Source organism: Hermetia illucens, chromosome 3 (genome assembly GCF_905115235.1).
Source record: "Hermetia illucens chromosome 3, iHerIll2.2.curated.20191125, whole genome shotgun sequence".
Classification (NCBI taxonomy): Eukaryota; Metazoa; Arthropoda; class Insecta; order Diptera; family Stratiomyidae; genus Hermetia; species Hermetia illucens.
In genome coordinates this window covers 109,031,638-109,054,111 of record NC_051851.1, presented here as the reverse complement: position 1 = coordinate 109,054,111, position 22,474 = coordinate 109,031,638, and the positions used below count along the sequence as shown (strand labels likewise).

The 22,474-nt window shown below is 43.8% G+C and overlaps 1 protein-coding gene across 3 annotated transcripts in view; it reads right to left on the bottom strand.

Annotated features, from left to right (window-relative positions):
• Window positions 1–22,474, bottom strand: part of LOC119652354 — a 42,046-nt gene that overhangs the window by 9,022 nt on the left and 10,550 nt on the right. Inside the window, exon 1 of one of the 3 annotated variants that reach the window (XM_038056437.1) lies at window positions 8,400–9,146. The exons of the other annotated variants lie outside the window; for them this stretch is intronic. Within the exon in view, the coding sequence (XP_037912365.1) occupies window positions 8,400–8,409 (10 nt within the window). The 5' untranslated portion in view covers window positions 8,410–9,146. Of the gene's footprint in view, window positions 1–8,399; window positions 9,147–22,474 lie in introns of those variants that run through there. 3 annotated transcript variants of the gene reach the window in all.

Here is a 22,474-nt window from a genome sequence, read left to right as displayed (position 1 = left end):
TGGTTAACGTAGCGGCACAATATCATCGCCAAGTCGACTCGCTGCGCGCTTATTTTTACAGCAAAGAGCAGGTGAGTCCCTTGCAGTTGGCTGTCTGTAAGGCAGGGGGTTCATGTGTGCCATTCAGGACGGCGTGGTCGCCACCCGAGCTTATAAAAAGCTCATCATGAAAGAACGTGTGGAGAACGACCAGTGCAGAATGTGTGGTTCGGCGTTAGAGACGTTGGACCATTTCATTTCTGGCTGTACTATTATGGCACCCGTGCAATACATCACCAGGTATAATGCTGTATGTAAGGTTATCCATCAAAACCTTGCATACAAGCATGGGCTGATCACCGGAACAGTGAATCTTTGAGGGTTTTACGTGAGCATCTGTCTGGACGACTTAATCCCACGGTTTTCTTAGGACCTAAATCTCTAGTGAACTAAGGAGTACGGCACCCGTGTTAAAACGCAACACCACGCCGAGGCCCGAAGGTCCCTTCTCGCTTGATCATAACCAACAATCCCCATGAAACTCCCACTAGGGGGCCAACCGCAAATAGCCGATGAGAGTCCAGGGGCTATCTCGGTTCCCATGGTGAAGTTTCGTGACCAATTTACCACTTCAGCTGAGTCCCAGTGCAGACTCAGGTCTGATCGCCCTGATTAGGCCTTTGGAGCATTCGCCTACTGCATCATGGCCGGCAAGCCAAAGTGAGTACAGCGTCTCCCGGTGCCATTACTATGGAGGTTCGCCTCGGTTTTTCCGACAGGATTGCCGCTCCGTCTTCCTCACCGCCACCTCTTAGCACCGATCACGGGAACATGTCCGGTTTACCGATATGAACCGGAAGCAGTACTTGATAGTTCTGCTTACAGCATGTATTTGGACCGGCAAGTCCTGACTGATCGCCATACTCTACATAACAAGCATGACGTACTGTTAGTTGACAAGACGGGTCGCTCAGCGTATATTATTGATGTTGCTATGTACCATAATAGCAACATCGAACGGAAATATGTGGACAAGAAGGTGCACTATGAGCCATTGGCTCGGGAAATCAAAGAAATTTGGCGTCTCGATCGGGTGGTTGTAATCCCCATAATATTGACAGCTACAGGAATTGTACCTAAATCCTTCACGGCCTCCCTTGTTGTCCTGAGACTTTCGCCCAGCCTGGTTCAAACCATGCAGAAGTACACCATTCTGCATACGTGTTCGATGTTGCGGGGATTTCTCGACGGATTCTCCCGTCACCTACTATCGAACACCACCGCCCCTTTAGTTTATAAGTAGGTAAGATCGTCCGAGCCTAAATGCTTGGCACTTAGTGCTAGTATTAGGTAACACTAGGTATCTGTCGAGATTGTGACAACTCCTTAATAATAATCGTTGGCGCATAACACTTGAAGTATGTTAGAGCAATTCATTCAAGACTGTAGCGGTACACTACAGTACACTGTAGGAGGGAATGTGGTCAGCATTGCGCTCGCGCGAGATTATTACCCTGATTTGACTCAGGTACTCATTCACAGCTGAATCGACTGGTTTTCGACGTCAAATGACGATACAAATCCCATTGCCACCTGTGAGATTTGAACCGCGACCTTTCATACGACAGCCTTGTGCTCTAACCACTCAGCTATCCGGACACTTCTTTTATATAGCACTCACAATTTTGTTTAAATTTGGAAACCGTTTTGACGTTCGTTTCCCATAGTCGATTAGATATAACTTCCTTGTCGCAATTTCCTCGTTCTATATTAATGGGGCTTTCCTTGGTAACTGAATGAATCTGCTGGCTATAAAATTCGATTGTGTCGTTGAATACTTCTTCGATTGTTGTTTTCTCTAATTTGCCTGTGCTTCTCATTTTCACTTAGGTAGTCCTATGTAACTTTTCGATGCTGTATTTTCTGTGTGGGTATTAGGTTTCCTAAAATGTGTTATATAATTCGTTAGCAGCAGTTAATTTTTCTTCTGATGCTAGTTCTTTTAACAGTTGCGTTATTTTCATGAATTTCATTTGTTTGTTATCAAATGCTACCTTACTTGCTTCATGTAGAGTCGTATCACTGGATTGCGTAGGCAACAAAAATCCGTTCCATAACTTTATTATAAGCTTTTATTTTGAACTAAATTATACAGCTGCACTGCATAATTAATTATAGAACAATTTCTCCAACTAGTACAATTCGAAACGTATTTTAACCTTCGCGTTTAAGTTTACTTTCCAAACTTGACTGACTCCGTAGAAGACCTTTTATACCTTTATACACTTTACTAGAAAACTGCTGCCTTTGACAAGATTTCCTTACTTACTTGTTAACAATTATCCCAACTAAATATTCGCCTTATTGTTACACAAGCGTCTTGGCTAATTGTCGTTACTATCATTTAAATTAACGTGACGCATATTTTTCGTTATTCGTCACACAAAGTTATTTATTATTATTTGTTGGAATGAGTTGTAGTCGATGTCATCTAATTCATTGTAAATTCCAATTACTACTAGTTTGAGTGGGGTTCTCAAATAATTAATTGCTTGGTTCTCACTCTGTAACTTCTCCTGCCTATGGTGATTCTAGTATTAAATTTGGTGGTCAACCCTTCTCGATCATTGTTAGTTAGGATTATTTGATTTGATTGTTGATGATGTCACCTCGTAATGGGATATAGTCTCCTAATTTCTATTCTTACGAATGCTGAGTCGGTATCAGGGTTTTCTGAATTAATATGCTCTTCTGAACTTAATATAGTATCTTATTTGTATATATGTATCTCTGTAATAGTTGGTCAGCCCTCTTTTTTTGATCTTCGGAATTAGGATATTTTGTCACATTTGTCTTTGTTTGGCTCCACTCCTTCACTATTGATCGTATGCCCTAAATATGTAGTTTCTTTGAATAGGAAATTACTTTTGTTGATTTGGATTTTCAACTGTGTCTTTTCTAGTAATCGTAAATTTTTTTTTATGTTCTGCGAATGTTCTTCTAATGATGTCTCAAAGATGAGTAGATTTTTCTCTCAAACGTTGCCAATGGGGACTGGCGAGATTATCGAGCTGGATGAAAGTTGTTCTTCCCATAATGTCAATATCGTCAGTTTAGGCTAGTAGTTGGATAGACTTGAAAGGGATGGCACCTCTTGCTTTGCAAATCACTTTCTCGAGGGCCAGGTTAAAAAAGAGGCATGAAAGGGCATCCCCTTCTCTTAGACCGTTGTTGAGGTTGAATGGTCTGGCTTTTATCTGGCCTCGCACGTTGGTCAGGGTCAGGCTAGTCAGTCTTATCAATTTCATTGGGATACCGAATTCTCTCATAGCCGTGTACAGTTTTATCCTGGCTATGCGGTCATAGGCGGCTTTAAATTCGATGAAAAGTTGGTGCAACTGATGTCCATATTCCAACAGTTTTTCCATCGCTTGCCGCAGAGAGAAAATCTGATATGTTGCTGATTTGCCTGGAGTGAAGCCTCTTTGGTATAGGCCAATGATGTTCTGGGCGTATGGGGTTATCCGGCCTAGGAAAATAATCTCCGCTATCTTAAAGATGGTACTCAGCAACGTGATACATATATAAGTCAGCAGGCATTGATTCGCTGTCCCATACTTTGAGCATCAGTTAATGAACCGCTTGGTGTAATTGGTCGCCTCCATATTTGATCAACTTACCTTCATCGGCTCCTGGCGACTTATGGTTCTTAAGCCGATGAATTGCAGGGACTGTTCATTCCATGCTTGGTGGTGGCAGTATTTGTCCTTCGTCTTCAGTCGGCGAGTTCTCCAACTCGTTCAGCAGTTCATTAAAGCACCCAACTCATCGCTCCAATATGCTCATTCTGTCGGAAATCAGATTTCCCTCTTTGTTTCGGTAGGATGAACATCGGGTGTACAAGGCTTCATCATGCTGACTTGTAGATAAAACTACCAGGGGCGAGTTTTGCTCTGTGTATTTTCTAGTTCACAGACTTGTTGGTTGTCTCAGGTTTCGTATTTCCGTTTATAAAGTCGTTTCTTCGCTCGCCGGAGTTCGTTATAGGTTTCTGCGCGTGCCGGAGTTCTTTGAGAATGCAACATTACTCGGTATGCCGCATTTATCCGTTCCGTTGCTAGCTTACATTCATCATCGAACCAGTGGTTCCGACTTTTCTTGCGGCTGGGGCATAGTATGCCTGCAACCCTATCAATGATGGCTGTGAAGATCGTTTGCTGATGCTTCATCTCCAGGGTATCTTTTAGCAGCAGTTATTGCGGCATTCATTTGCCCTTATAGGTGTTACTGAGGGCTTCGTTATGGATGGCTCCAGTATTCACTCTCACCTGATTGTCAGAAGGTTTGTAGGTGGCGTTGTAATTCGTGATAGTTATCTGAATCTATATTGGCCCCCTATATGTTCTGACATTCATCAAAGCTGAGAGGTGGCGGTGTTCGATCAATACATGGTCAATTTGGTTGAAACTGGGCCCGTTTGGAGAGCCCGCTGTTTATTTCCGCGCAAACCAGGTACTTCCTGTAATAATTTCGGGTGACATCAGAATTTGAATAATCTGCAGTCCGTTTTCACTGGTATCCTTATGTAAGCTATGGGAGCCGACATATTTCCTGAATACTGGCTCCGTCCCTACTTAACTGGTAAAATCCCCAAGTACGATTTTGATATCACACCGGGGACATGCTCCTTCTTCGCCTCAGTCTCCTCTATAGGGGCGTGAAAGTTAATGAGGCTTACATTTCTAAATTTCCCCGCAAACGAAGAACCTACTCCGAGCAAACTCCGAGCAACTGATTTACTGGATAGCCAGGAAACCGGTCCCTGTCCAACGCATCTCTTGCAACGCTGTTAAATTAGCCCTATATGGGGATACGATATCGGCAAGCTGCTTGGTAGCTACTTCCCTGTATAGGGAGATGCACTGTACGATAAAATGCGCAAACTGTTATTCCATTTTCGTTGTCGGGTGCATAACGATGTTATTAGTCTAGTCTGAGGCTCGTGTTGCGGCTTCGTAACTTCGGCTTTCCGTGTAAGGTTATCAGCCCTACCCGACTCCCAACCTGTAGGACCCGGTGGTACAATTTGTCCCGTTTTTAGGCGTGGCGGACTGATCTTCATCATTCTCCGTCTGCAGTTTTTCATTAAGAAAGTATTCCCAGCGACCACCACGTGGAGGTGGGAATAGAGTTTGGTAGTATAGAGGCGTTTCCCAGATTTTATACTCCATCGTGGGTACCAACCCACGTTTCGTCCTGGGACCTATACTACCCCTTCACTGTCTCCATTTGTTGTCCTTTGAAAGATGGCTGATGCATTTTTCAGTCCGAATAGCATCCACAAAACTTCATATTGTCATTGATTCGTCGAAAAGGCTATTTTTCGATAGCAGTAGGATTCATCATAATCCCTTTGAAAAGCCTTATATTCCGTTTATATTAGGTAAACGGAATTTGTCATCAATTGCTATAGCATTTAAATAATCAATTGCCATTCTCCATTTCCGTTGTTCTGAGTTGCCTATTTTTGTACTACCAGCACTACTGGTGAATTATAAGGTGATACACTTTGACGTATAATTCCATCCTTTAGCATTTGCTCGAACTCCTCATCATGAACTTGAGGGTTTCTAAACATACTGCTATGTATTGCCGCGTCCGTACTCGTTTCGATTTCGTATTTTGCAGAACTTACTGTACTCAGAATATCACCTTCCTTATAGATTGATTGTTTCAAATTTCGGATTGGCTTTCTAATCTTGTATTTTTCTTCGTTATTTAAATGTTCGGTGTTTACTCGTATTTAATTAATGAGCTCCATTATACTGAGTTCTTCATATTTAATTTCTCTTCCTATAAAAGTGCTTTCTTTTCCATGCATTACGATTCTACCTTTTTCTATATCAATTTTCGCATGGGTTGCTTCCATTCCATTAATGGCATCATAAATGCAGCCACTAAAATTCGTTACTTTCCACATAATGTATTTTTTTCCAACTATCTCATCTGGAGATGGCGTTGCAATTTTATATTGAATTTTTCTTGTTCCTCCTAATGTATTAATTTTCATTGAGAAGGGGAAGAGCTTTGTAAGGATTATAAGTGACTATTTGTGCATTCCTTTCATTTTAAGGGAGGCTGAAGTTGTGATTTTCGATATCTTGGAACCACGCAAGAAGGCGTCTCTTTGTGTCTGTTTCTCCTTTTGGGGTATATTCAAGACGGATTTTGTGACATTGTGGGTGCCACTGATACTAATGGAAATGGCTGACTCGACGTTTTGTTTGTTGATAACAAAAACAACCTATGTGGGGCCATCCGCATTAACTGACAGAAATTAATTAGCAACAAGACTGAAGTTGATAATTTACGAGTTGACTGACGCTGCCAGATGTGGAACCACAAAAAAGAAATGAATACTGTAAATTATAAGCACTCCACTAAAACGTTGTCAAAGCAAAGCAAAAGAAACAAGTCGGGAAACCGGAAACTGGGCGCTTCAGGTATGATAGGTTTTGTTTGCTTCTTCTGTGAGTATATTTGAGTGTATAACTATCCCATTTGTATGTAGCCCGTTATATATATGCATTTAGCATGTCAGATTTAGTACTTCAGGTTATAAATTTACACGGTAAAGACAACTTTGAGCTACTGTCACTTTGTTACTAATAGTATGATTTTGATCAAACTTAGAGATAATATGCTTCATGTTATATTTTATACTACTACCAACTTTTATAACTCTGGAATAAACTTAAGGGGAGTTTTACTCAATTTTCCCAACAATATGGTAGTACGCTATTATTGACTTAATTTGAACAGATATCGGTATGGAGAGTATTTTGAGACCTGGGCACCACATACAGGCAGCTTCATGAATTTTTCCAAATTTTTCGGTTGAGAGTGGCTCCGTTAAAGAAATCATCAATTTCCACCCCTCCCACTCCCCGAGTGTCTAACAAATCTCAAAACTAAGACCGGTTCCGAAAAGTATTAATCGGGAACTTTCATTTGATACTCCACATGACTATATTTGATGAAATAGATTTTACATCCCTCTTTTACATGAATGGGGACCCCCTAAATCTCAACGAGAAGGATATCACTCACTGCATGTCCGGGAGTTTCCACCTTCCCACCAAATTTCGTGTCAATCGGTATAGCCGTTTCTGAGAAAAATGCGTGTGACGGGCAGACAGACATTGAACCGATTTCAATAATAATTGTTTGTAAAACAAAACCTTAAAAACATCACTCCTCACAGTCAGCATTTTTCTATTTACTATCTCGAAAGAATATAGTCTCAAGAAACATGCCTCAAAGTTCAAGTGGAACTACACTACTAGAAGAAGACACGAAACAACAAATTTTTCATATGAATTCCGTTTTTCTGAATAGTTTTTGAAATTGTTCGGTCAATTTGCTTGATTCATTTTCGTTTTATTTTCCACATCCTTCAAGGGACTACATTTAAACTTAACAAGTTTTTACTTTTCGAATGATGGGAAAGATCTTATGTAGTCTTGATCACGTTTATCATGAAAACACGATTTTGAAAACTTCTCATTTTTCTTAGGAACTGCTGGATAGTTTTCAACAATTTTTTTATCAAAGTAAACGCCCGAACTAAAATTTCTGAGATTCGTTGACATTGAGTCTTTTTCCGATGTTTAAGTTAAACAAAGTAGGATAATTTTGAAATTTAATTTTTTAAAAGCTGCTAAAATTATACTTTTTAACCAATTAGTCCTAGTTGGAGCTGAATTTAGACTTCCTTCTTCGGGTTCACGCTTTGGTCAAAAACGCAGGAGAAATTGGACCAAGTCTCAAACAAGCCGGGAAACCGTATGAAAGGTTTTGTGTATTTCTTTTATAAAGAGATTTGAGTGCACATTTGTCCCAATATGCTACATACTAATGGGACAAATGTGCACGTTGCATGCTTGAAAGCTCAAGTGATATTGACATTCAAAGTCTTGAAGAAATCATCGCTTTCAATCCCGCGCACTCCTCACCTTTCCTACAAATGTCGAAACTAAGACCGGCTATAAAAAGTATTAACCGAGTCCTTTCATTTGGCACCTCACATGACTATATTTGGTGGGAAAAAAATGTGCACCCCCTTTTGCATGTGGCCCCCCTGTTAAAGTCGACGTAGGAGGATGCAAGTCACTCCCCGCCTTTCTACCAAATCTGACGTCAATCGCTACAATAGTCTCCGAGAAAAATGCGTTTTGTGTTTACATAAAACCTTAGAAAGGGCAATTTCAACATCAAATACAAACAATCCTAATCGGATACATTTTCATTTTAGTTTTATTCTTTATCTTCAAAATAATAGAAAAAAAAAACCCAGGAAAATATGTTATTTCAATTCTGAGAAAATACGCTACTAATTGCGCTCAGAGTGTAAAAAGTACCTTGAAGCATTCCTAGGGAACGACGCGCATTTCCAAATGGTGGGGGTTTGAGAGCATTTCGACCGTTTAACTGTCATGACATGTTCAAAATGCTTTTACCGAACTCAATTAGTTGCAGGAAGAGGTTTCAAGTTGAGATTTTCTGAAATAGCGATCACTTCAATGATTTCGTGACTCCCGGAACTACATTTTCATCCAACACTTTTTTCCGCTAATAAGAGAAGTGGTAGATTGACATTTCGACAACAAAGGGGAGGTTATCACAGCTGCATACCGTTGGGGCCTCGCAAAGCTCACGACGATGAACGGGGAGAATGTCGTTTCATTTGCTTTAGCGTTTAACTGTGAAGACGGAATTCTAATTATTTAGGAAATATAATACTTTACGTAATTCCATGTAATATGATTTAATGGAAAATTCTCCTTTTCAGCTGATTTGACATTTCTTATCAATGTTATGAAGTAACAACGCGAGGGGCGATCGAAAACTGGCGTGACGAATAATAATGACGGTGAAACGCAAACGCCAAGGGCACAGTATATCTTTGGTTTTGCTTAACTTCCTTTGTTCTAACTTGAAAAAAAGACTTTGCAGAAAGCGAATAATGAAACTTGAAGCAGAACACTTTTCATGCACAGAATAATTTTTTAGGAGAGAACTTTTACCAGACGCTTTTAATTTAATGCGCGCCACCTAAACTGCACAGTTCGAAATGACGGGAATGAGAGATTCGGATCTTTGGCTTATTCAAGTTGTATATTTATTTTTTTAATTTTATATTTTTGTAGAGCCCGACTGTCCGCAGCCAAGGTTGGAGACAGAAGAGACCGGCTTATTTTCATGCGGTCTTTTTTGTCCCAACCAACGGCACTTTTTCACCGCTAATCCTCCAGTCCCGTGGCGAGTTCTAAAAACCAGTGGAGAGTTCCGCGCCATCTATTTGTCCGCATTCGCAACAATGTTGCGAATCCTGCCGCGCCACATCACTCCGCCCCCAGATGAAACCTAGGGGGTTTCGGCGACTGATCCCGGAACTTCGTTCACCGTCAATCCACAAAGCGGACAAGACGCTGCTTCGGGGCGCACACGGGTTTCAATCTGGACAAAGAGACCGCCTTTTTGTGTCCACCGATCTCGAGCTGGAAGAAATGTTCTCCCCTCTCGAGAACGCGGTACGGGCCCTCATATGGAGGCTGCAGCGGCTTCCGGACGGCATCCGTCCTGACCAGAACGTGCGTGCACGTGTCCAGTTCCTTGGGCGAACAGGCAGGTGTGGACGAATGTCGGGTGGGTGATGGCGCTTTGATGCGTTGGAGATTGTCTCTCAGCAGACGCACCAACCCCGACTCCGTGAGACCCGATCTCTTGTCGAAGACCGGGTCGCTTGGGAGTCTTGGGTTCTCCCCGTATACCAGCTCCGCGGGGCTGGCAGCAAATTCCTCTCGGTAGGTTGTACGTAGGCCGAATAGGACGAGAGGCAAGACTTGAGTCCAGGACGGATCGTCGCGTGCCATAATGGCGGCTTTCAGCGTCCGGTGCCAAAGTTCTAGCATCCCATTGGATTGTGGGTGGTATGCAGTAGTCCGCTGGCGTTTAAAACCCAGGAGTTTGCCTAACTCCGAGAAAAGGGTGGACTCAAATTGCATTCCCTGGTCAGTGATGACCACTGCAGGGGCGCCAAAGCGAGGTATCTACTTTCGGCAGAGGGCTTCGGCACAAGATTGCGCCGTAATGTCTTTCAGAGGTATTGCCTCAGGCCACCGCGTGAACCTGTCGATGATTGTGAGGCAATACTTAACCGTGCGAGTCTCGCAAAGGTCCTACTATGTCGAGGTGTATCGTGTGGAAACGCTTGGTAGTGCGGGGGAATGAGCCCACTTCTTTCCTTATATGCCTGGACTCTTTACACTTCTGGCATGCGATGCACTCTCTGGTACAGGAATTGACATTCTTGTTCATGGAGGGCCTGAAGTATTTCTCGGTGACTAGCCGATTTGTTGTCCTGATGTCTTGATGCGCCAAGTCGTGAACTGCGTGGAACACTTCCTTGCGAAAGGTGGCCGGAATGTATGGCCGAGGTCCCTTTTCCGAGTCTTCGCAGCAGAGAGAGAGGTTTGAGTCGAAGATGGGCAACTCCCGAAATTTGTATTTGAGGTTGGACTTGAGGCTCTGAAGTGCTGCCTTGGCAGCTCCTGCGCCTTGGCAATAGCCGAGAAATCGAGTGAGGCAGGGATGTTAACCTCGGAAACACGAGACAAAGCGTCAGCAACTATGTTGTCCTTGCCGGACACGTGCTGGAGGTCTGACGTAAACTGGTTTATAAAGCTCAGGTGTCGAAGCCGATGAGGGGACGCTTTGTCTGGCTTTTGTTTCAAAGCATATGTGAGAGGCTTATGGTCCGTGAACACTGTGAACGGCCTGCCTTCTAGGGAGAAACGGAAGTATTTGATGGACAAGTACGCGGCGAGCAGTTCGCGATCGTAGGTACTGTAGTTCCGTTGAGCGGGATTCAACTGTTTCGAGAAGAAGCTCAACAGCTGCCAGACCTGATCCACCTTTTGGTGAAGGGCAGCACATACTGCGATGTCAGAGGCATCAACAAAAACGGCTAGGGGTGCATCTTGCAGAGGAAATTCCAAGAGTGTAGCATCAACCAGTTGGTGTCGGGATTTATCAAACGCGCGGACAGCCTCTTCAGACCACACAATCTCTCGTGTGTCCTTTGTTTTGGGGCCAGACAAGTACGCGTTCAAAACGGACTGGTGTTGGGCGGCCTTGGGCAGGAAATGACGGTAAAAGTTTAGCATGCCCAAGAACCTCCTCAACTCCCTCACTGTCTTCGGACGCGGGAAGCTTGTAATTGCTTGCACCTTGTCTGGGTCGGGCTGTATTCCTTCTGGGGAAACGGAGTGGAGAGGAATCTCACCTGTTTTTGAAGGAACTCGCATTTCCCAACGTTTAGGATTAAACCGGCCTCAAGGAGATGTTGAAAAATGCACTCGAGATGGACTAAGTGCTCAGACTCAGTGGAAGAAGCGATCAAAACATAATCCAAGTACACGAAACAGAAATCGAGGTTTCGCAGGACTGAGTGAATGGACCCTTGAAAGGTTTGCGCCGCATTGTGCAATCCGAAAGTCATTCGGGTGAATTCGAAGAGTCCAAAGGGTGTGCATATTGCCGTCTTTGGAATGTGTTCAGGAGCTACAGGGATTTGGTGATAAGCCTTGGCTAAGTTCAAGGTCGAAAAGATGCGGCAATTCGCGAGGTGATGCGTAAAGTCGTGGATGAGGGGAATTGGATATCGGTCAGGAACAATCTGTGCATTTAGCCTTCTGTAATCCCCACAGGGGCGCCATTCGCCATTTCGCTTAGGGACCATATGCAGTGGGGAAGACCAACAGCTGTTTGAGGGCCTGCAGATACCCTGTTGAACAAGTTGTTCAAACTCTTTCCGTGCAATAGCCAGTTTCGGGGATGGTAGAGGACGCACCTTCGAGAAGATCGGGGAACCAGTAGTGTTAATGTGGTGGTGCACATTGTGCTTTACTGGTTTTGAGAGACTACACTCGGTAGTAATCTGGCTGAACTTTTGGAGGAGTGTCCGAACACGAGAGTCGGTGATGTCTTCCAAAAGAACGGAAAGGTTATTGTCAGTGTGAGATACCACTTGGCCCGACGAATTACGGTTGGTCGTGGGGTCTATAAGGAACTTATTTTGCAAGTCCACCAGCAACCCATAGTGACACAAGAAGTCTGCGCCTAATATGGGGAAGCTGACATCCGCCAGGATGAAACGCCACGAAAACGCCCTACGGAAGCCAAGACTCACGTCCACTTGCCTATACCCGTATGTATTTATGCGGGAGGAATTTGCTGCTGCCTTTTTGAGCGGTTGTGGAAAAAGTTGATGTTGCCGAGGTACGAGAAAAACCGAAACCTCCGCACCAGTATCGATGAGGTAGTTGCGCCTAATGAGAGGGTCGAAAATAGTTAGGCGACGTGGCGCTGCGCTTTGGGTGGCCGTCGCCAAGACCCCCCGCGGACCTAGTTTTTTGCGGTAGGCGCGAATTTACAAGGTAGCGTGCATCTTGTCGCTTTATCTCCGAATCTCAGATGGTACCGCAGGCTGTCTTGTCGACCTGCTACCCGAAGGCCCTTTTCGAGTGGCAGACCGTGAGCGAGCTCGCGATCTGGCACCCGAACGCTGAGCATCCAACGTTGCTCGCATCTCGGCCACGCTGGCTACATATATCTCGCGCCTTAAGTCGCTGACCTCATCCGACGGTGGTAGAACGGCCGCTATGGTTGGGCGTACGTATACCTCCTGCACCTGATCGGCCGTCGCTGCCAGTTCCTCCAAAGAACCGGAAACGCAAGCTAGGATCGCCTGGGTGCCCTTCGGGAGCCGTCGCAGCCAGAGCGACTTGATCAGGTCGTCGCCGATCTTACTCCCACCCAATTGCCTCATTTCACGAAACAATTGGCTGGGAGTTCGATCACCCAACGTTAAACCCGCCAGCAAGTGGTCTAATTTTGCCGACTCGCTTGCCGACAGGCGCCTGATCAACTCGCTCTTGAGCTGCGAGTACGATGTCGACTTCACTACGTCGGACACCAGAAGAATCGACTCTTCATTCAGGCCGACCACCGCATAGTTGAAGCGGGTCGCGTCCGATATGATTCCGGACATTTGGAACTGCGCTTCCAAATGTATGAACCTCAGCTCCGGGTTCCGTCGCCAAAACGGAGGAACGCGTACGGCGAGGGCGGTCACTTGCGGGTCCAATGGGCCTGCCGCGTCTTTGTTGTCGAACGACATCTTGAGTAACAAAAAGTAGGAGTTTGCAATGAGAACGCGTTGAGTTTATAATGAAAACGCAGTGAATTTGCTCCGACACGGCAGGCCGCGCCCACAAATGACCACACGAACAGAGTGGATAAAACAACCCGAAGCGGACGCTCTCAAGCGCAGACCGAAATTAAGGAGGAACTCGCCAAGAGAATGGAGAACCCGCGATGATTATAAATGCTTCGACGCTGTCTCTTGCAGCGATTATTACTTTAATTATTATTTTTTTTTTAAATTGAAAATATGAATATAATTTAATATTACTATTAACAAACTATTTTTTTTTTTAAACTCTAAATAGTTCTCTGCACAGTTGAAATAAAACTTGTTTTGGACGTTGCAATGGTCCTTACAATTAAAGTAACAAAAAAAATACTGAAAGTAATTAAATTTTACTAATTCCCAAAGGCTGGTTCGGTGCTGCACTCGTTGTTGTTGCTGACGCGCGGGGCTGCGGTGATGACGTCGGGGCTGTAGCGGCGGTATTTCCAATGGAAACGGCTGTGGCGCTGACTACGGCGGCGGCGCCTTATGGCTGTGGCGGCGGTCGACTGCGCGTTCTCGGGGTCACCACTTTGGTTTTGCTTAACTTCCTTTGTTCTAACTTGAAAAAAAGACTTTGCAGAAAGCCAATAATGAAACTTGAAGCAGAACACTTTTCATGCACAGAATAATTTTTTAGGAGAGAACTTTTACCAGACGCTTTTAATTTAATGCGCGCACCTAAACTGCACAGTTCGAAATGACGGGAATGAGAGATTCGGAACTTTGGCTTATTCAAGTTGTATATTTATTTTTTTAATTTCATATTTTTTTAGAGCGCGACTGTCCGCAGCCAAGGTTGGAGACAGAAGAGACCGGCTTATTTCCATGCGGTCTTTTCTGGGGTGTCTAACTAGTTTCTGTAAACATTCTGTACTTTATTTCTCACCAGTCTGCTGGCATTACCAGTGCTGCGAGCCGGAAGTTTTTTGGGAGTAGGGTAGGTGAATGCGTTTACGCACAGAGTGTTGGACTCCCGCAACAATACGCTGTCGGACTACCAACTAAACACCTCCCTGTCATCAGGGAACTAGCTTTTAACCGCTTGACACATTGGTTAGGGCTACCCCTCCCGCCCTCTTGGCTTTTGGAGCCTTCGAGTCAGGGAATTCCTTTCACCAACGGGAGGGGAGGGGGAAGGGAGTTGTCAGTTCAGGCAACCCCTTACCCAACATAATGCGCTATACAATTCAGCATCTTTCTGACAATGTTGTCTGGAGAGAGCTCCCCTGTATCTGAATTGAGCTGCTGACGAAAGCCGTCCCACCTCTCACAAGAGAAAAAGTTGTGTTCAGCGTCGTGTAATATAATTTGAATGGCCGGATCGCCATGTAATATATGTAGGATGTCAGGATCGTAGCTTAATATCCTTGGTGTGTCAGGTCCGTCACATGATGACTTTGGTTGGGCAGAGCTAATGAAAGATGATGGCAAGAAACTAACGAAGCGGCTGGGCCGCAGATAGCATGGCAATGTACTCATGGTAAGCACTTGCGTGGTTGCTAAATTTGGTTAATGATTTTTACCTTTTCCGCGAGTATACGTCGCGCAGACACAAACCGTGTGAAGGTAAGACCGAAAACCTCCATGCTCACTTAGAAGTTGGGTAATGAAGTAATCAATCTCACCGTGCGTTCTGTTTAAATTATCGATGAACCGAGCAGTCCACTTGCCTGTTGGCTCATTTTGCCACTCGGTAAGGGTGCGCAAAGCTCCCCGCCTCTGCACTTGAGCAAAGCGTTTACAATGCACCTCTTTGTCATGGGCATCAACCCATACCTCCGCGCCATAGAGTCGAATCGACTCAAGGCCGCGATTCCAGTTGCAGCTGCCCCATTCAAGGGCCCAGACATTAAATTAATGCCAAGCCAAACGCTTTGAAAACAAAAGAGTGATTGCTTGAAATTACTGCCGGAAATTCTATAGAATGCCAATAGTGAAGGAAGGAAGTACAGTGATCAATCTCACTTTTGACGCAACTTCCGAGCTCCTAGCTAATATATAAAGCATCGGCGTGAACGTTGAATACTGCGATTTACTGATAACATATACGATTGCTCAGAAACTAGATCAAGAATGGAAACCTATGTGGGAAACATCGCAAGGGGTGCCACGAGACATTCCGAACCAGTATTTGTGGATTTTTTTATCGCCAAAAGCACTTTGGATTCAAGACGAGCAAGCCGCTGCTACTTGGTATATAAACACAACTAAATAAGATTTAATGGGAAGATATATATTGATGTATTTACCGCAAACATCGAGAAGATGTATCGAGAAATCGATATCCACGAACAGGACTCCAACATTTTGCGTGTATTTTATGGAGACGTCAGGCCGAAACCCTGAAACATTACAAACCCTTGCCCTTACCTGGCTATCCAAATTCTTCAACAGTTAGCGAATAATGAACGCTTGAATTTTCCTAAAGCATCTCAAGTGTTGGAAAAAGGCTTTTATGGACCTTATAACGGTACTCAGGAGGAGGTTTCAAACTGCAGAAATGGATCGTGAACGACGACTCAGCAATTGAGAAAATTCCAGAAAGTGACCGGGAGGTAAAATTACCTCTAGATATCAACTCTACGGAAGATATAGAAAGTCTAGGTCTACAATGGCACCCGGTTGAGGACGCATTCACACGCAAAGGCTACCCACGTCTAAAGCCAAAGTGCCTCCTTTAAAGATGCTATCGATTCCTCGATTAGAGTTGTGTGGAGCAGTTTTATTGGCCGAACTCATGAAACCTACATTGGAGGCATACAGATATCTCTACATCAAACCGTACTATTGGGCAGATTCACTCATTGTTCTGCAATGGAATTAAAAGCAAACATTTAAATGGAAAACATTTGTTGCTAATCGAGTCACCTTAATACATTCGAGTTCTGATGTCGCCCAATGGAATTATGTAACTGGGAAGACCAACCCAGCTGTTATCGGACAAAGCCATGGTCAACAAGAAAGTCCATAATGACAAGTCGTTCTTGGTGAGTACGAACATTGATCGAGGGCTGGATTTCACGGCGTGGCTTTCATGTCTCATTAAACTCGTCAGAGTAATTTCTTGGTGCAGACGTTGTGTTAGAACAGGCGGAAACACGTTCTTAAGTACAGATGAATTGCGATATGTGTGCGGGCAGTGCAACGTGACGTGTTTCTCGAGGAAATTAAGCTGCTGAAAGACAAGAAGCCACTTTCCAAATCCAACCCACTGATAAGACTAAACCCATTTGTAGATTCAGACCATTTGCCCAGGGTCGGGGGAAGGATATAACAGAGTTCGGCTTGCGAGAACAAGAGGCATCCCATTATACTGCCATCATCATACCGTGACCACCTAACGCTTTATGGATTTGCGCAGTTAGTCCTTTGTACAATACGAGGGAAGTATTGGATCATAAACAGCTTAACTGCGGTAAAATCTTTAATAAGGAAATGCTTGATGTGTTTTAAGGTAAATGTGAGACCCACTCATTACTTGATGGGGAATTGCCTATCAAGCAAGTCCACCCAGGAAACCATTTGCACGAAGCGGCGCCTTCGTTTGTTTGGATGCGAAAGTAGTGCATCTCGAATTAGCAAATGATTTGACAGCAAATAAATGCATCACGGTGATTAGACGCCTGGTGGTTCATACCCTGCTCAGCGACAATGGAACTAACTTCGTTGGAGCAAATGAAATATTGCTTAAGATTTTCAACAGTATGGTCGCTGAAGTGCTGAATCGGTAGCCACGTACTAAACGTAGAAGAAATGTACTCGGTGAAGCCGGCGTGAATTCAAGACCGTTAACACCGGTTAGTAACGACCCTAACAATTTCACAGCGTTAAATCCGGGTTATTTCTTAACCGAACAATGCTTGTTTGAGGTTACAGATGATATCACTGAGGGTTATCTTACGCATAAGTGGCAGTTAACGCAAAAATCAAAGCAACAGTTTTGGCAATGATGGAATCTGGAGTACTTAACCCACAGCAGGAGGTAAAATGTTTTACGGTGAATCAAGAGATATATGAAGGGGACGTGGGGCTGATTATAACTGAAAATTGTCCACCAATGCATTGGTCATTGGGTATAATTACAGCGTTTGAACTAAACAATGGCTTAGTTAGAGTCGTAATTATCCAGACGGCTCACAATATCATTAAACGTCTCATTACTAAAGTGTGTCCGCTACCGAAGGACAAACACATTACCAATTGGACGCTACAACAGACCGAAGAACGCCACGTTAACCAGGAGGCATGGACTGCGAAGTAATTTCTAAGAATGAGGATACGACGGACGCAGCCCAGAAGTAGTGTTTCTAAAATGTCAAAGGTTATTTTCACGTGGGTAATCATGTTGGCGTGTTTGGCCGCACTAAAAGGCAATTACACCGTTAAGTATCTGGAGGGAAGAATTTATGTTGAACACGCAGGTATTGTGCGATTGATTCGAGGGAATCTCCAAATCAGCATCAGTCTGTCAAATGATGAAAATGCTTCTGAAATTGGGAAACGTTCGTAAAGTATGATACCACGTGCCATCGAGGACTCAGTGTGCACGTTGCAGAACGTTGTGATGAACTCATCGAACAGCTGAAACAAAATAGAAACAGAACGATAGATGTGATGCCAGAAGGCGTGGTGCGTATGCGATGAAGAAGTGCATAGCTGATATAATGGTAAGCTTCATCATTAAATCATTCGGCTTCTTGAATGGCATCACAAAAACTCTCTGAGATGGCAATGCCAACACGGTATTGAGTGTCTGTACTACCAAAATAGAGAAGTTTGTAGCCGCGTTCGCGTTCAATGTTGCAGCTTTTGGCACCAGACCCCCGGGTGTCTTGCAGAGCGCAGATATCAATGAGCCTTTTCCGAAGGGCTCTCGCGAGTTCCTTGGTCTTTCCAGTTAGGATACCAAAATTTAGCGTGCAGACACGTATTTCTTTTCTTTGGACTAACTTGCTTACGTCCTGACGCCGGCCATACGTCAAGAACCCTTGCTGATTTCTTGACAGGACCGGGCCCGTCCTGCCGTGTCGATTGAGGTAAACGCCTTAACATTTTTCCGAGGCTTATTAGTCGATCCAATCATGTTGTTTCTAACGACATTGTTTGCATTTTCACGGTGGGCTTGTCACGGGACCTGTTACCAAGAGAGATCAGGTAGGATTCAACAGAGTGGAATCGTGTCGTACGGAAGATGATGGTTTAAATCTCACTGATGGCAGTGGGATTTCTATCGTTATTTGACGTCGGATACCAGTCGAACCAGCTGTGAATTAGCACCTAAGTCAAATCAAGGTGTGAATTCAAGACCGTTAACACCGGTTAGTAACGACCCTAACAATTTCACAGCGTTAAATCCGGGTTATTTCTTAACCGAACAATGCTTGTTTGAGGTTACAGATGATATCACTGAGGGTTATCTTACGCATAAGTGGCAGTTAACGCAAAAATCAAAGCAACAGTTTTGGCAATGATGGAATCTGGAGTACTTAACCCACAGCAGGAGGTAAAATGTTTTACGGTGAATCAAGAGATATATGAAGGGGACGTGGGGCTGATTATAACTGAAAATTGTCCACCAATGCATTGGTCATTGGGTATAATTACAGCGTTTGAACTAAACAATGGCTTAGTTAGAGTCGTAATTATCCAGACGGCTCACAATATCATTAAACGTCTCATTACTAAAGTGTGTCCGCTACCGAAGGACAAACACATTACCAATTGGACGCTACAACAGACCGAAGAACGCCACGTTAACCAGGAGGCATGGACTGCGAAGTAATTTCTAAGAATGAGGATACGACGGACGCAGCCCAGAAGTAGTGTTTCTAAAATGTCAAAGGTTATTTTCACGTGGGTAATCATGTTGGCGTGTTTGGCCGCACTAAAAGGCAATTACACCGTTAAGTATCTGGAGGGAAGAATTTATGTTGAACACGCAGGTATTGTGCGATTGATTCGAGGGAATCTCCAAATCAGCATCAGTCTGTCAAATGATGAAAATGCTTCTGAAATTGGGAAACGTTCGTAAAGTATGATACCACGTGCCATCGAGGACTCAGTGTGCACGTTGCAGAACGTTGTGATGAACTCATCGAACAGCTGAAACAAAATAGAAACAGAACGATAGATGTGATGCCAGAAGGCGTGGTGCGTATGCGATGAAGAAGTGCATAGCTGATATAATGGTAAGCTTCATCATTAAATCATTCGGCTTCTTGAATGGCATCACAAAAACTCTCTGAGATGGCAATGCCAACACGGTATTGAGTGTCTGTACTACCAAAATAGAGAAGTTTGTAGCCGCGTTCGCGTTCAATGTTGCAGCTTTTGGCACCAGACCCCCGGGTGTCTTGCAGAGCGCAGATATCAATGAGCCTTTTCCGAAGGGCTCTCGCGAGTTCCTTGGTCTTTCCAGTTAGGATACCAAAATTTAGCGTGCAGACACGTATTTCTTTTCTTTGGACTAACTTGCTTACGTCCTGACGCCGGCCATACGTCAAGAACCCTTGCTGATTTCTTGACAGGACCGGGCCCGTCCTGCCGTGTCGATTGAGGTAAACGCCTTAACATTTTTCCGAGGCTTATTAGTCGATCCAATCATGTTGTTTCTAACGACATTGTTTGCATTTTCACGGTGGGCTTGTCACGGGACCTGTTACCAAGAGAGATCAGGTAGGATTCAACAGAGTGGAATCGTGTCGTACGGAAGATGATGGTTTAAATCTCACTGATGGCAGTGGGATTTCTATCGTTATTTGACGTCGGATACCAGTCGAACCAGCTGTGAATTAGCACCTAAGTCAAATCAAGGTAATAATCTCGGGCGAATGCATGACCATATTGCATCTTACAATGTACTGTAGTGTACCGCTACGGTCTTGAATGAAGCACTGGTCATCAATTGCCATTCTCCATTTTGGTTGTCTCGAGTTGCTTAATTTTTTGCTACCATTACTACTGGTGAATTATAAGGTGATTTACTTTGACGTATAATTCCACTCTCGATCTCCTCAACATGAATTTGATGGGTTCTATACATCCTGCTATATATTGCCGCATCTCGTTTTGATTTCATGTTTTACAGTACTTGCAGCATATCATCTTCTTCTAAGCCGACCTACGACAACAAAAGACCTAAGGCCTATATGGACATAAAGCATTCAGCTCTGCGGCTGTGCCATAGAATCAAACCTGAAGGTAATACAAACGTTCCAAAATAAAGTGCTTAGAACCATAGTAGACAACTCCTAATTCATTTGCAATGACGATCTGTATAGGGACCTGAAAGTACAGTTGGTTAGTAAAGTCATTAAAGACCAAGCAATTAAACATAGTCCCCGACTATAATCACATGAGAATAATGAAGAAAATTGATTGATAGCGCTAGTTTAATGATGCGACTGAAAAGAGTAAAGCCGAATCACTTCCTAACACAAATGATGCTTAAAGATACAGATATAAGCTAGTTAGGAACAGACAGCTCCTCAGCGAAGACACCCCTTTATAGATTCGCAAAAACACGGCAGGGTGCGAATTATCTCCCAAGTTAAATCGCCAATAGTTTGTTGAGAATCTTTATTGTGATATTGTCCTATTATAGAGGCACTGCACAGTGACATTCAGGTTTTTTCTGGTTTCATCTAGGCGCAAAACCTTGTCAGCTAACACAGGGAAGGGCTTTGTAAGGATGCTTTCGCCGTAGGCGATTATTTGTGCATCCCTTTCTTCTTGGGAACCCTTTGACAGGGCTGAAACTATGGGTTTCGACATCTTGGAGGCACGAAATGGAAGCGGGGATATCGACCTGGTCTTTGTATCCGCTCCTTCTTTTGGGGCATATTCAAGGCAGATTTTGGGACATTATGGGAGCGGCTGAAAACAGCGGCTTCCAAGCCGCTGTTTTCAGTGGCAGTGCCGGCACGGTGAGAAAAGAACTGGCTGACTTGCCATTTTGTTTGTTGATGACAAAAACTACCCATGTAGGGTCATCTGCATTGACAGAAACTACTTAGCAACAATAATGGAGTTGATAATTTATGTGTTGAATGACGCTGTCAGATCTCGAACCACCAAAAAGGAAAAGGACACTGGAAACTATAAGAACACCACTAAAAACTTGTTAAAGCAAAGCAAAACAAAAAACATCACGATCCTTACAAAACGGCGGCTGGACGAAAAGTATAATTCTAACATATGGATATATCCGGCGTAACCGGTGACATGACATGTAATAGAAATGTGGTCACGGGTATTGCTCATTTGATATATTAGCTGCGTTTGCATGACATGTAGTAGAAATGTGGTCAAGGTTATTGCTCATCTGATATATTAGCTAGGTTCACTTAGGGGACTTTTCACAGGATTATGATCACGAGTTTCCGACCGTGATCTTACAAAACAAATAATTTTAAATGTAACTCTGCACTTTAATGTCTTCAATAAGAGTGTACCCTTTGCTTGCAGTTACATGTCCTTTTAAAGGGTCACAATGCAAGCAATAAAATACACATCTTCTTCTTATTTTTACTTCCTAACAATTATGTATTTACTTAGGTCTAGTGCAATAAAACTAACTTACTTGCTAGCGAGTATTTATTTAGGCATCGTTCTTTCATGATACGAAGCCACAACTGGAGCCTCGGACAGGACGGACTTTAAAACGACGGACCCGGCAACGAGAACGGATTAACGATTTGCGCATTTTCTCATGGAAAGTGCGCTCCCTGTACAGAGATGAAGCTGATGAGTAACTAGCCGATACCGTGTCCCAATATAGGGCTGATATAACAGCGTTACAAGAGATGCGATGGACAGGGACCGGTTTCCTGGAGAAGAGCCACTACACCATATATTATAGCGGTCATCCAGTAAACCATGTGCTCGGAGTAGGTTTCTTAGTCAGCCAAAAAATGAAACCTGCTGTTATCGGCTTTGAAAACATAAGCGAACGGCTATGCACTCTGCGCTTGCGAGGCAAGTTTAGAAATATAAGCCTCATAAACGTTCACGCCCCTACAGAGGAGACTGCAGAGTCGGAGAAGGAAACCTTCTACGAGGCAGTAGAACCCAGATGTGATATCAAAATCATACTTGGGGATTTTAACAGCCAAGTAGGGAAGGAGCCCGTATTCTGGCGATACGTTGGCTCCCATAGCTTACACGAAAAAACAAATG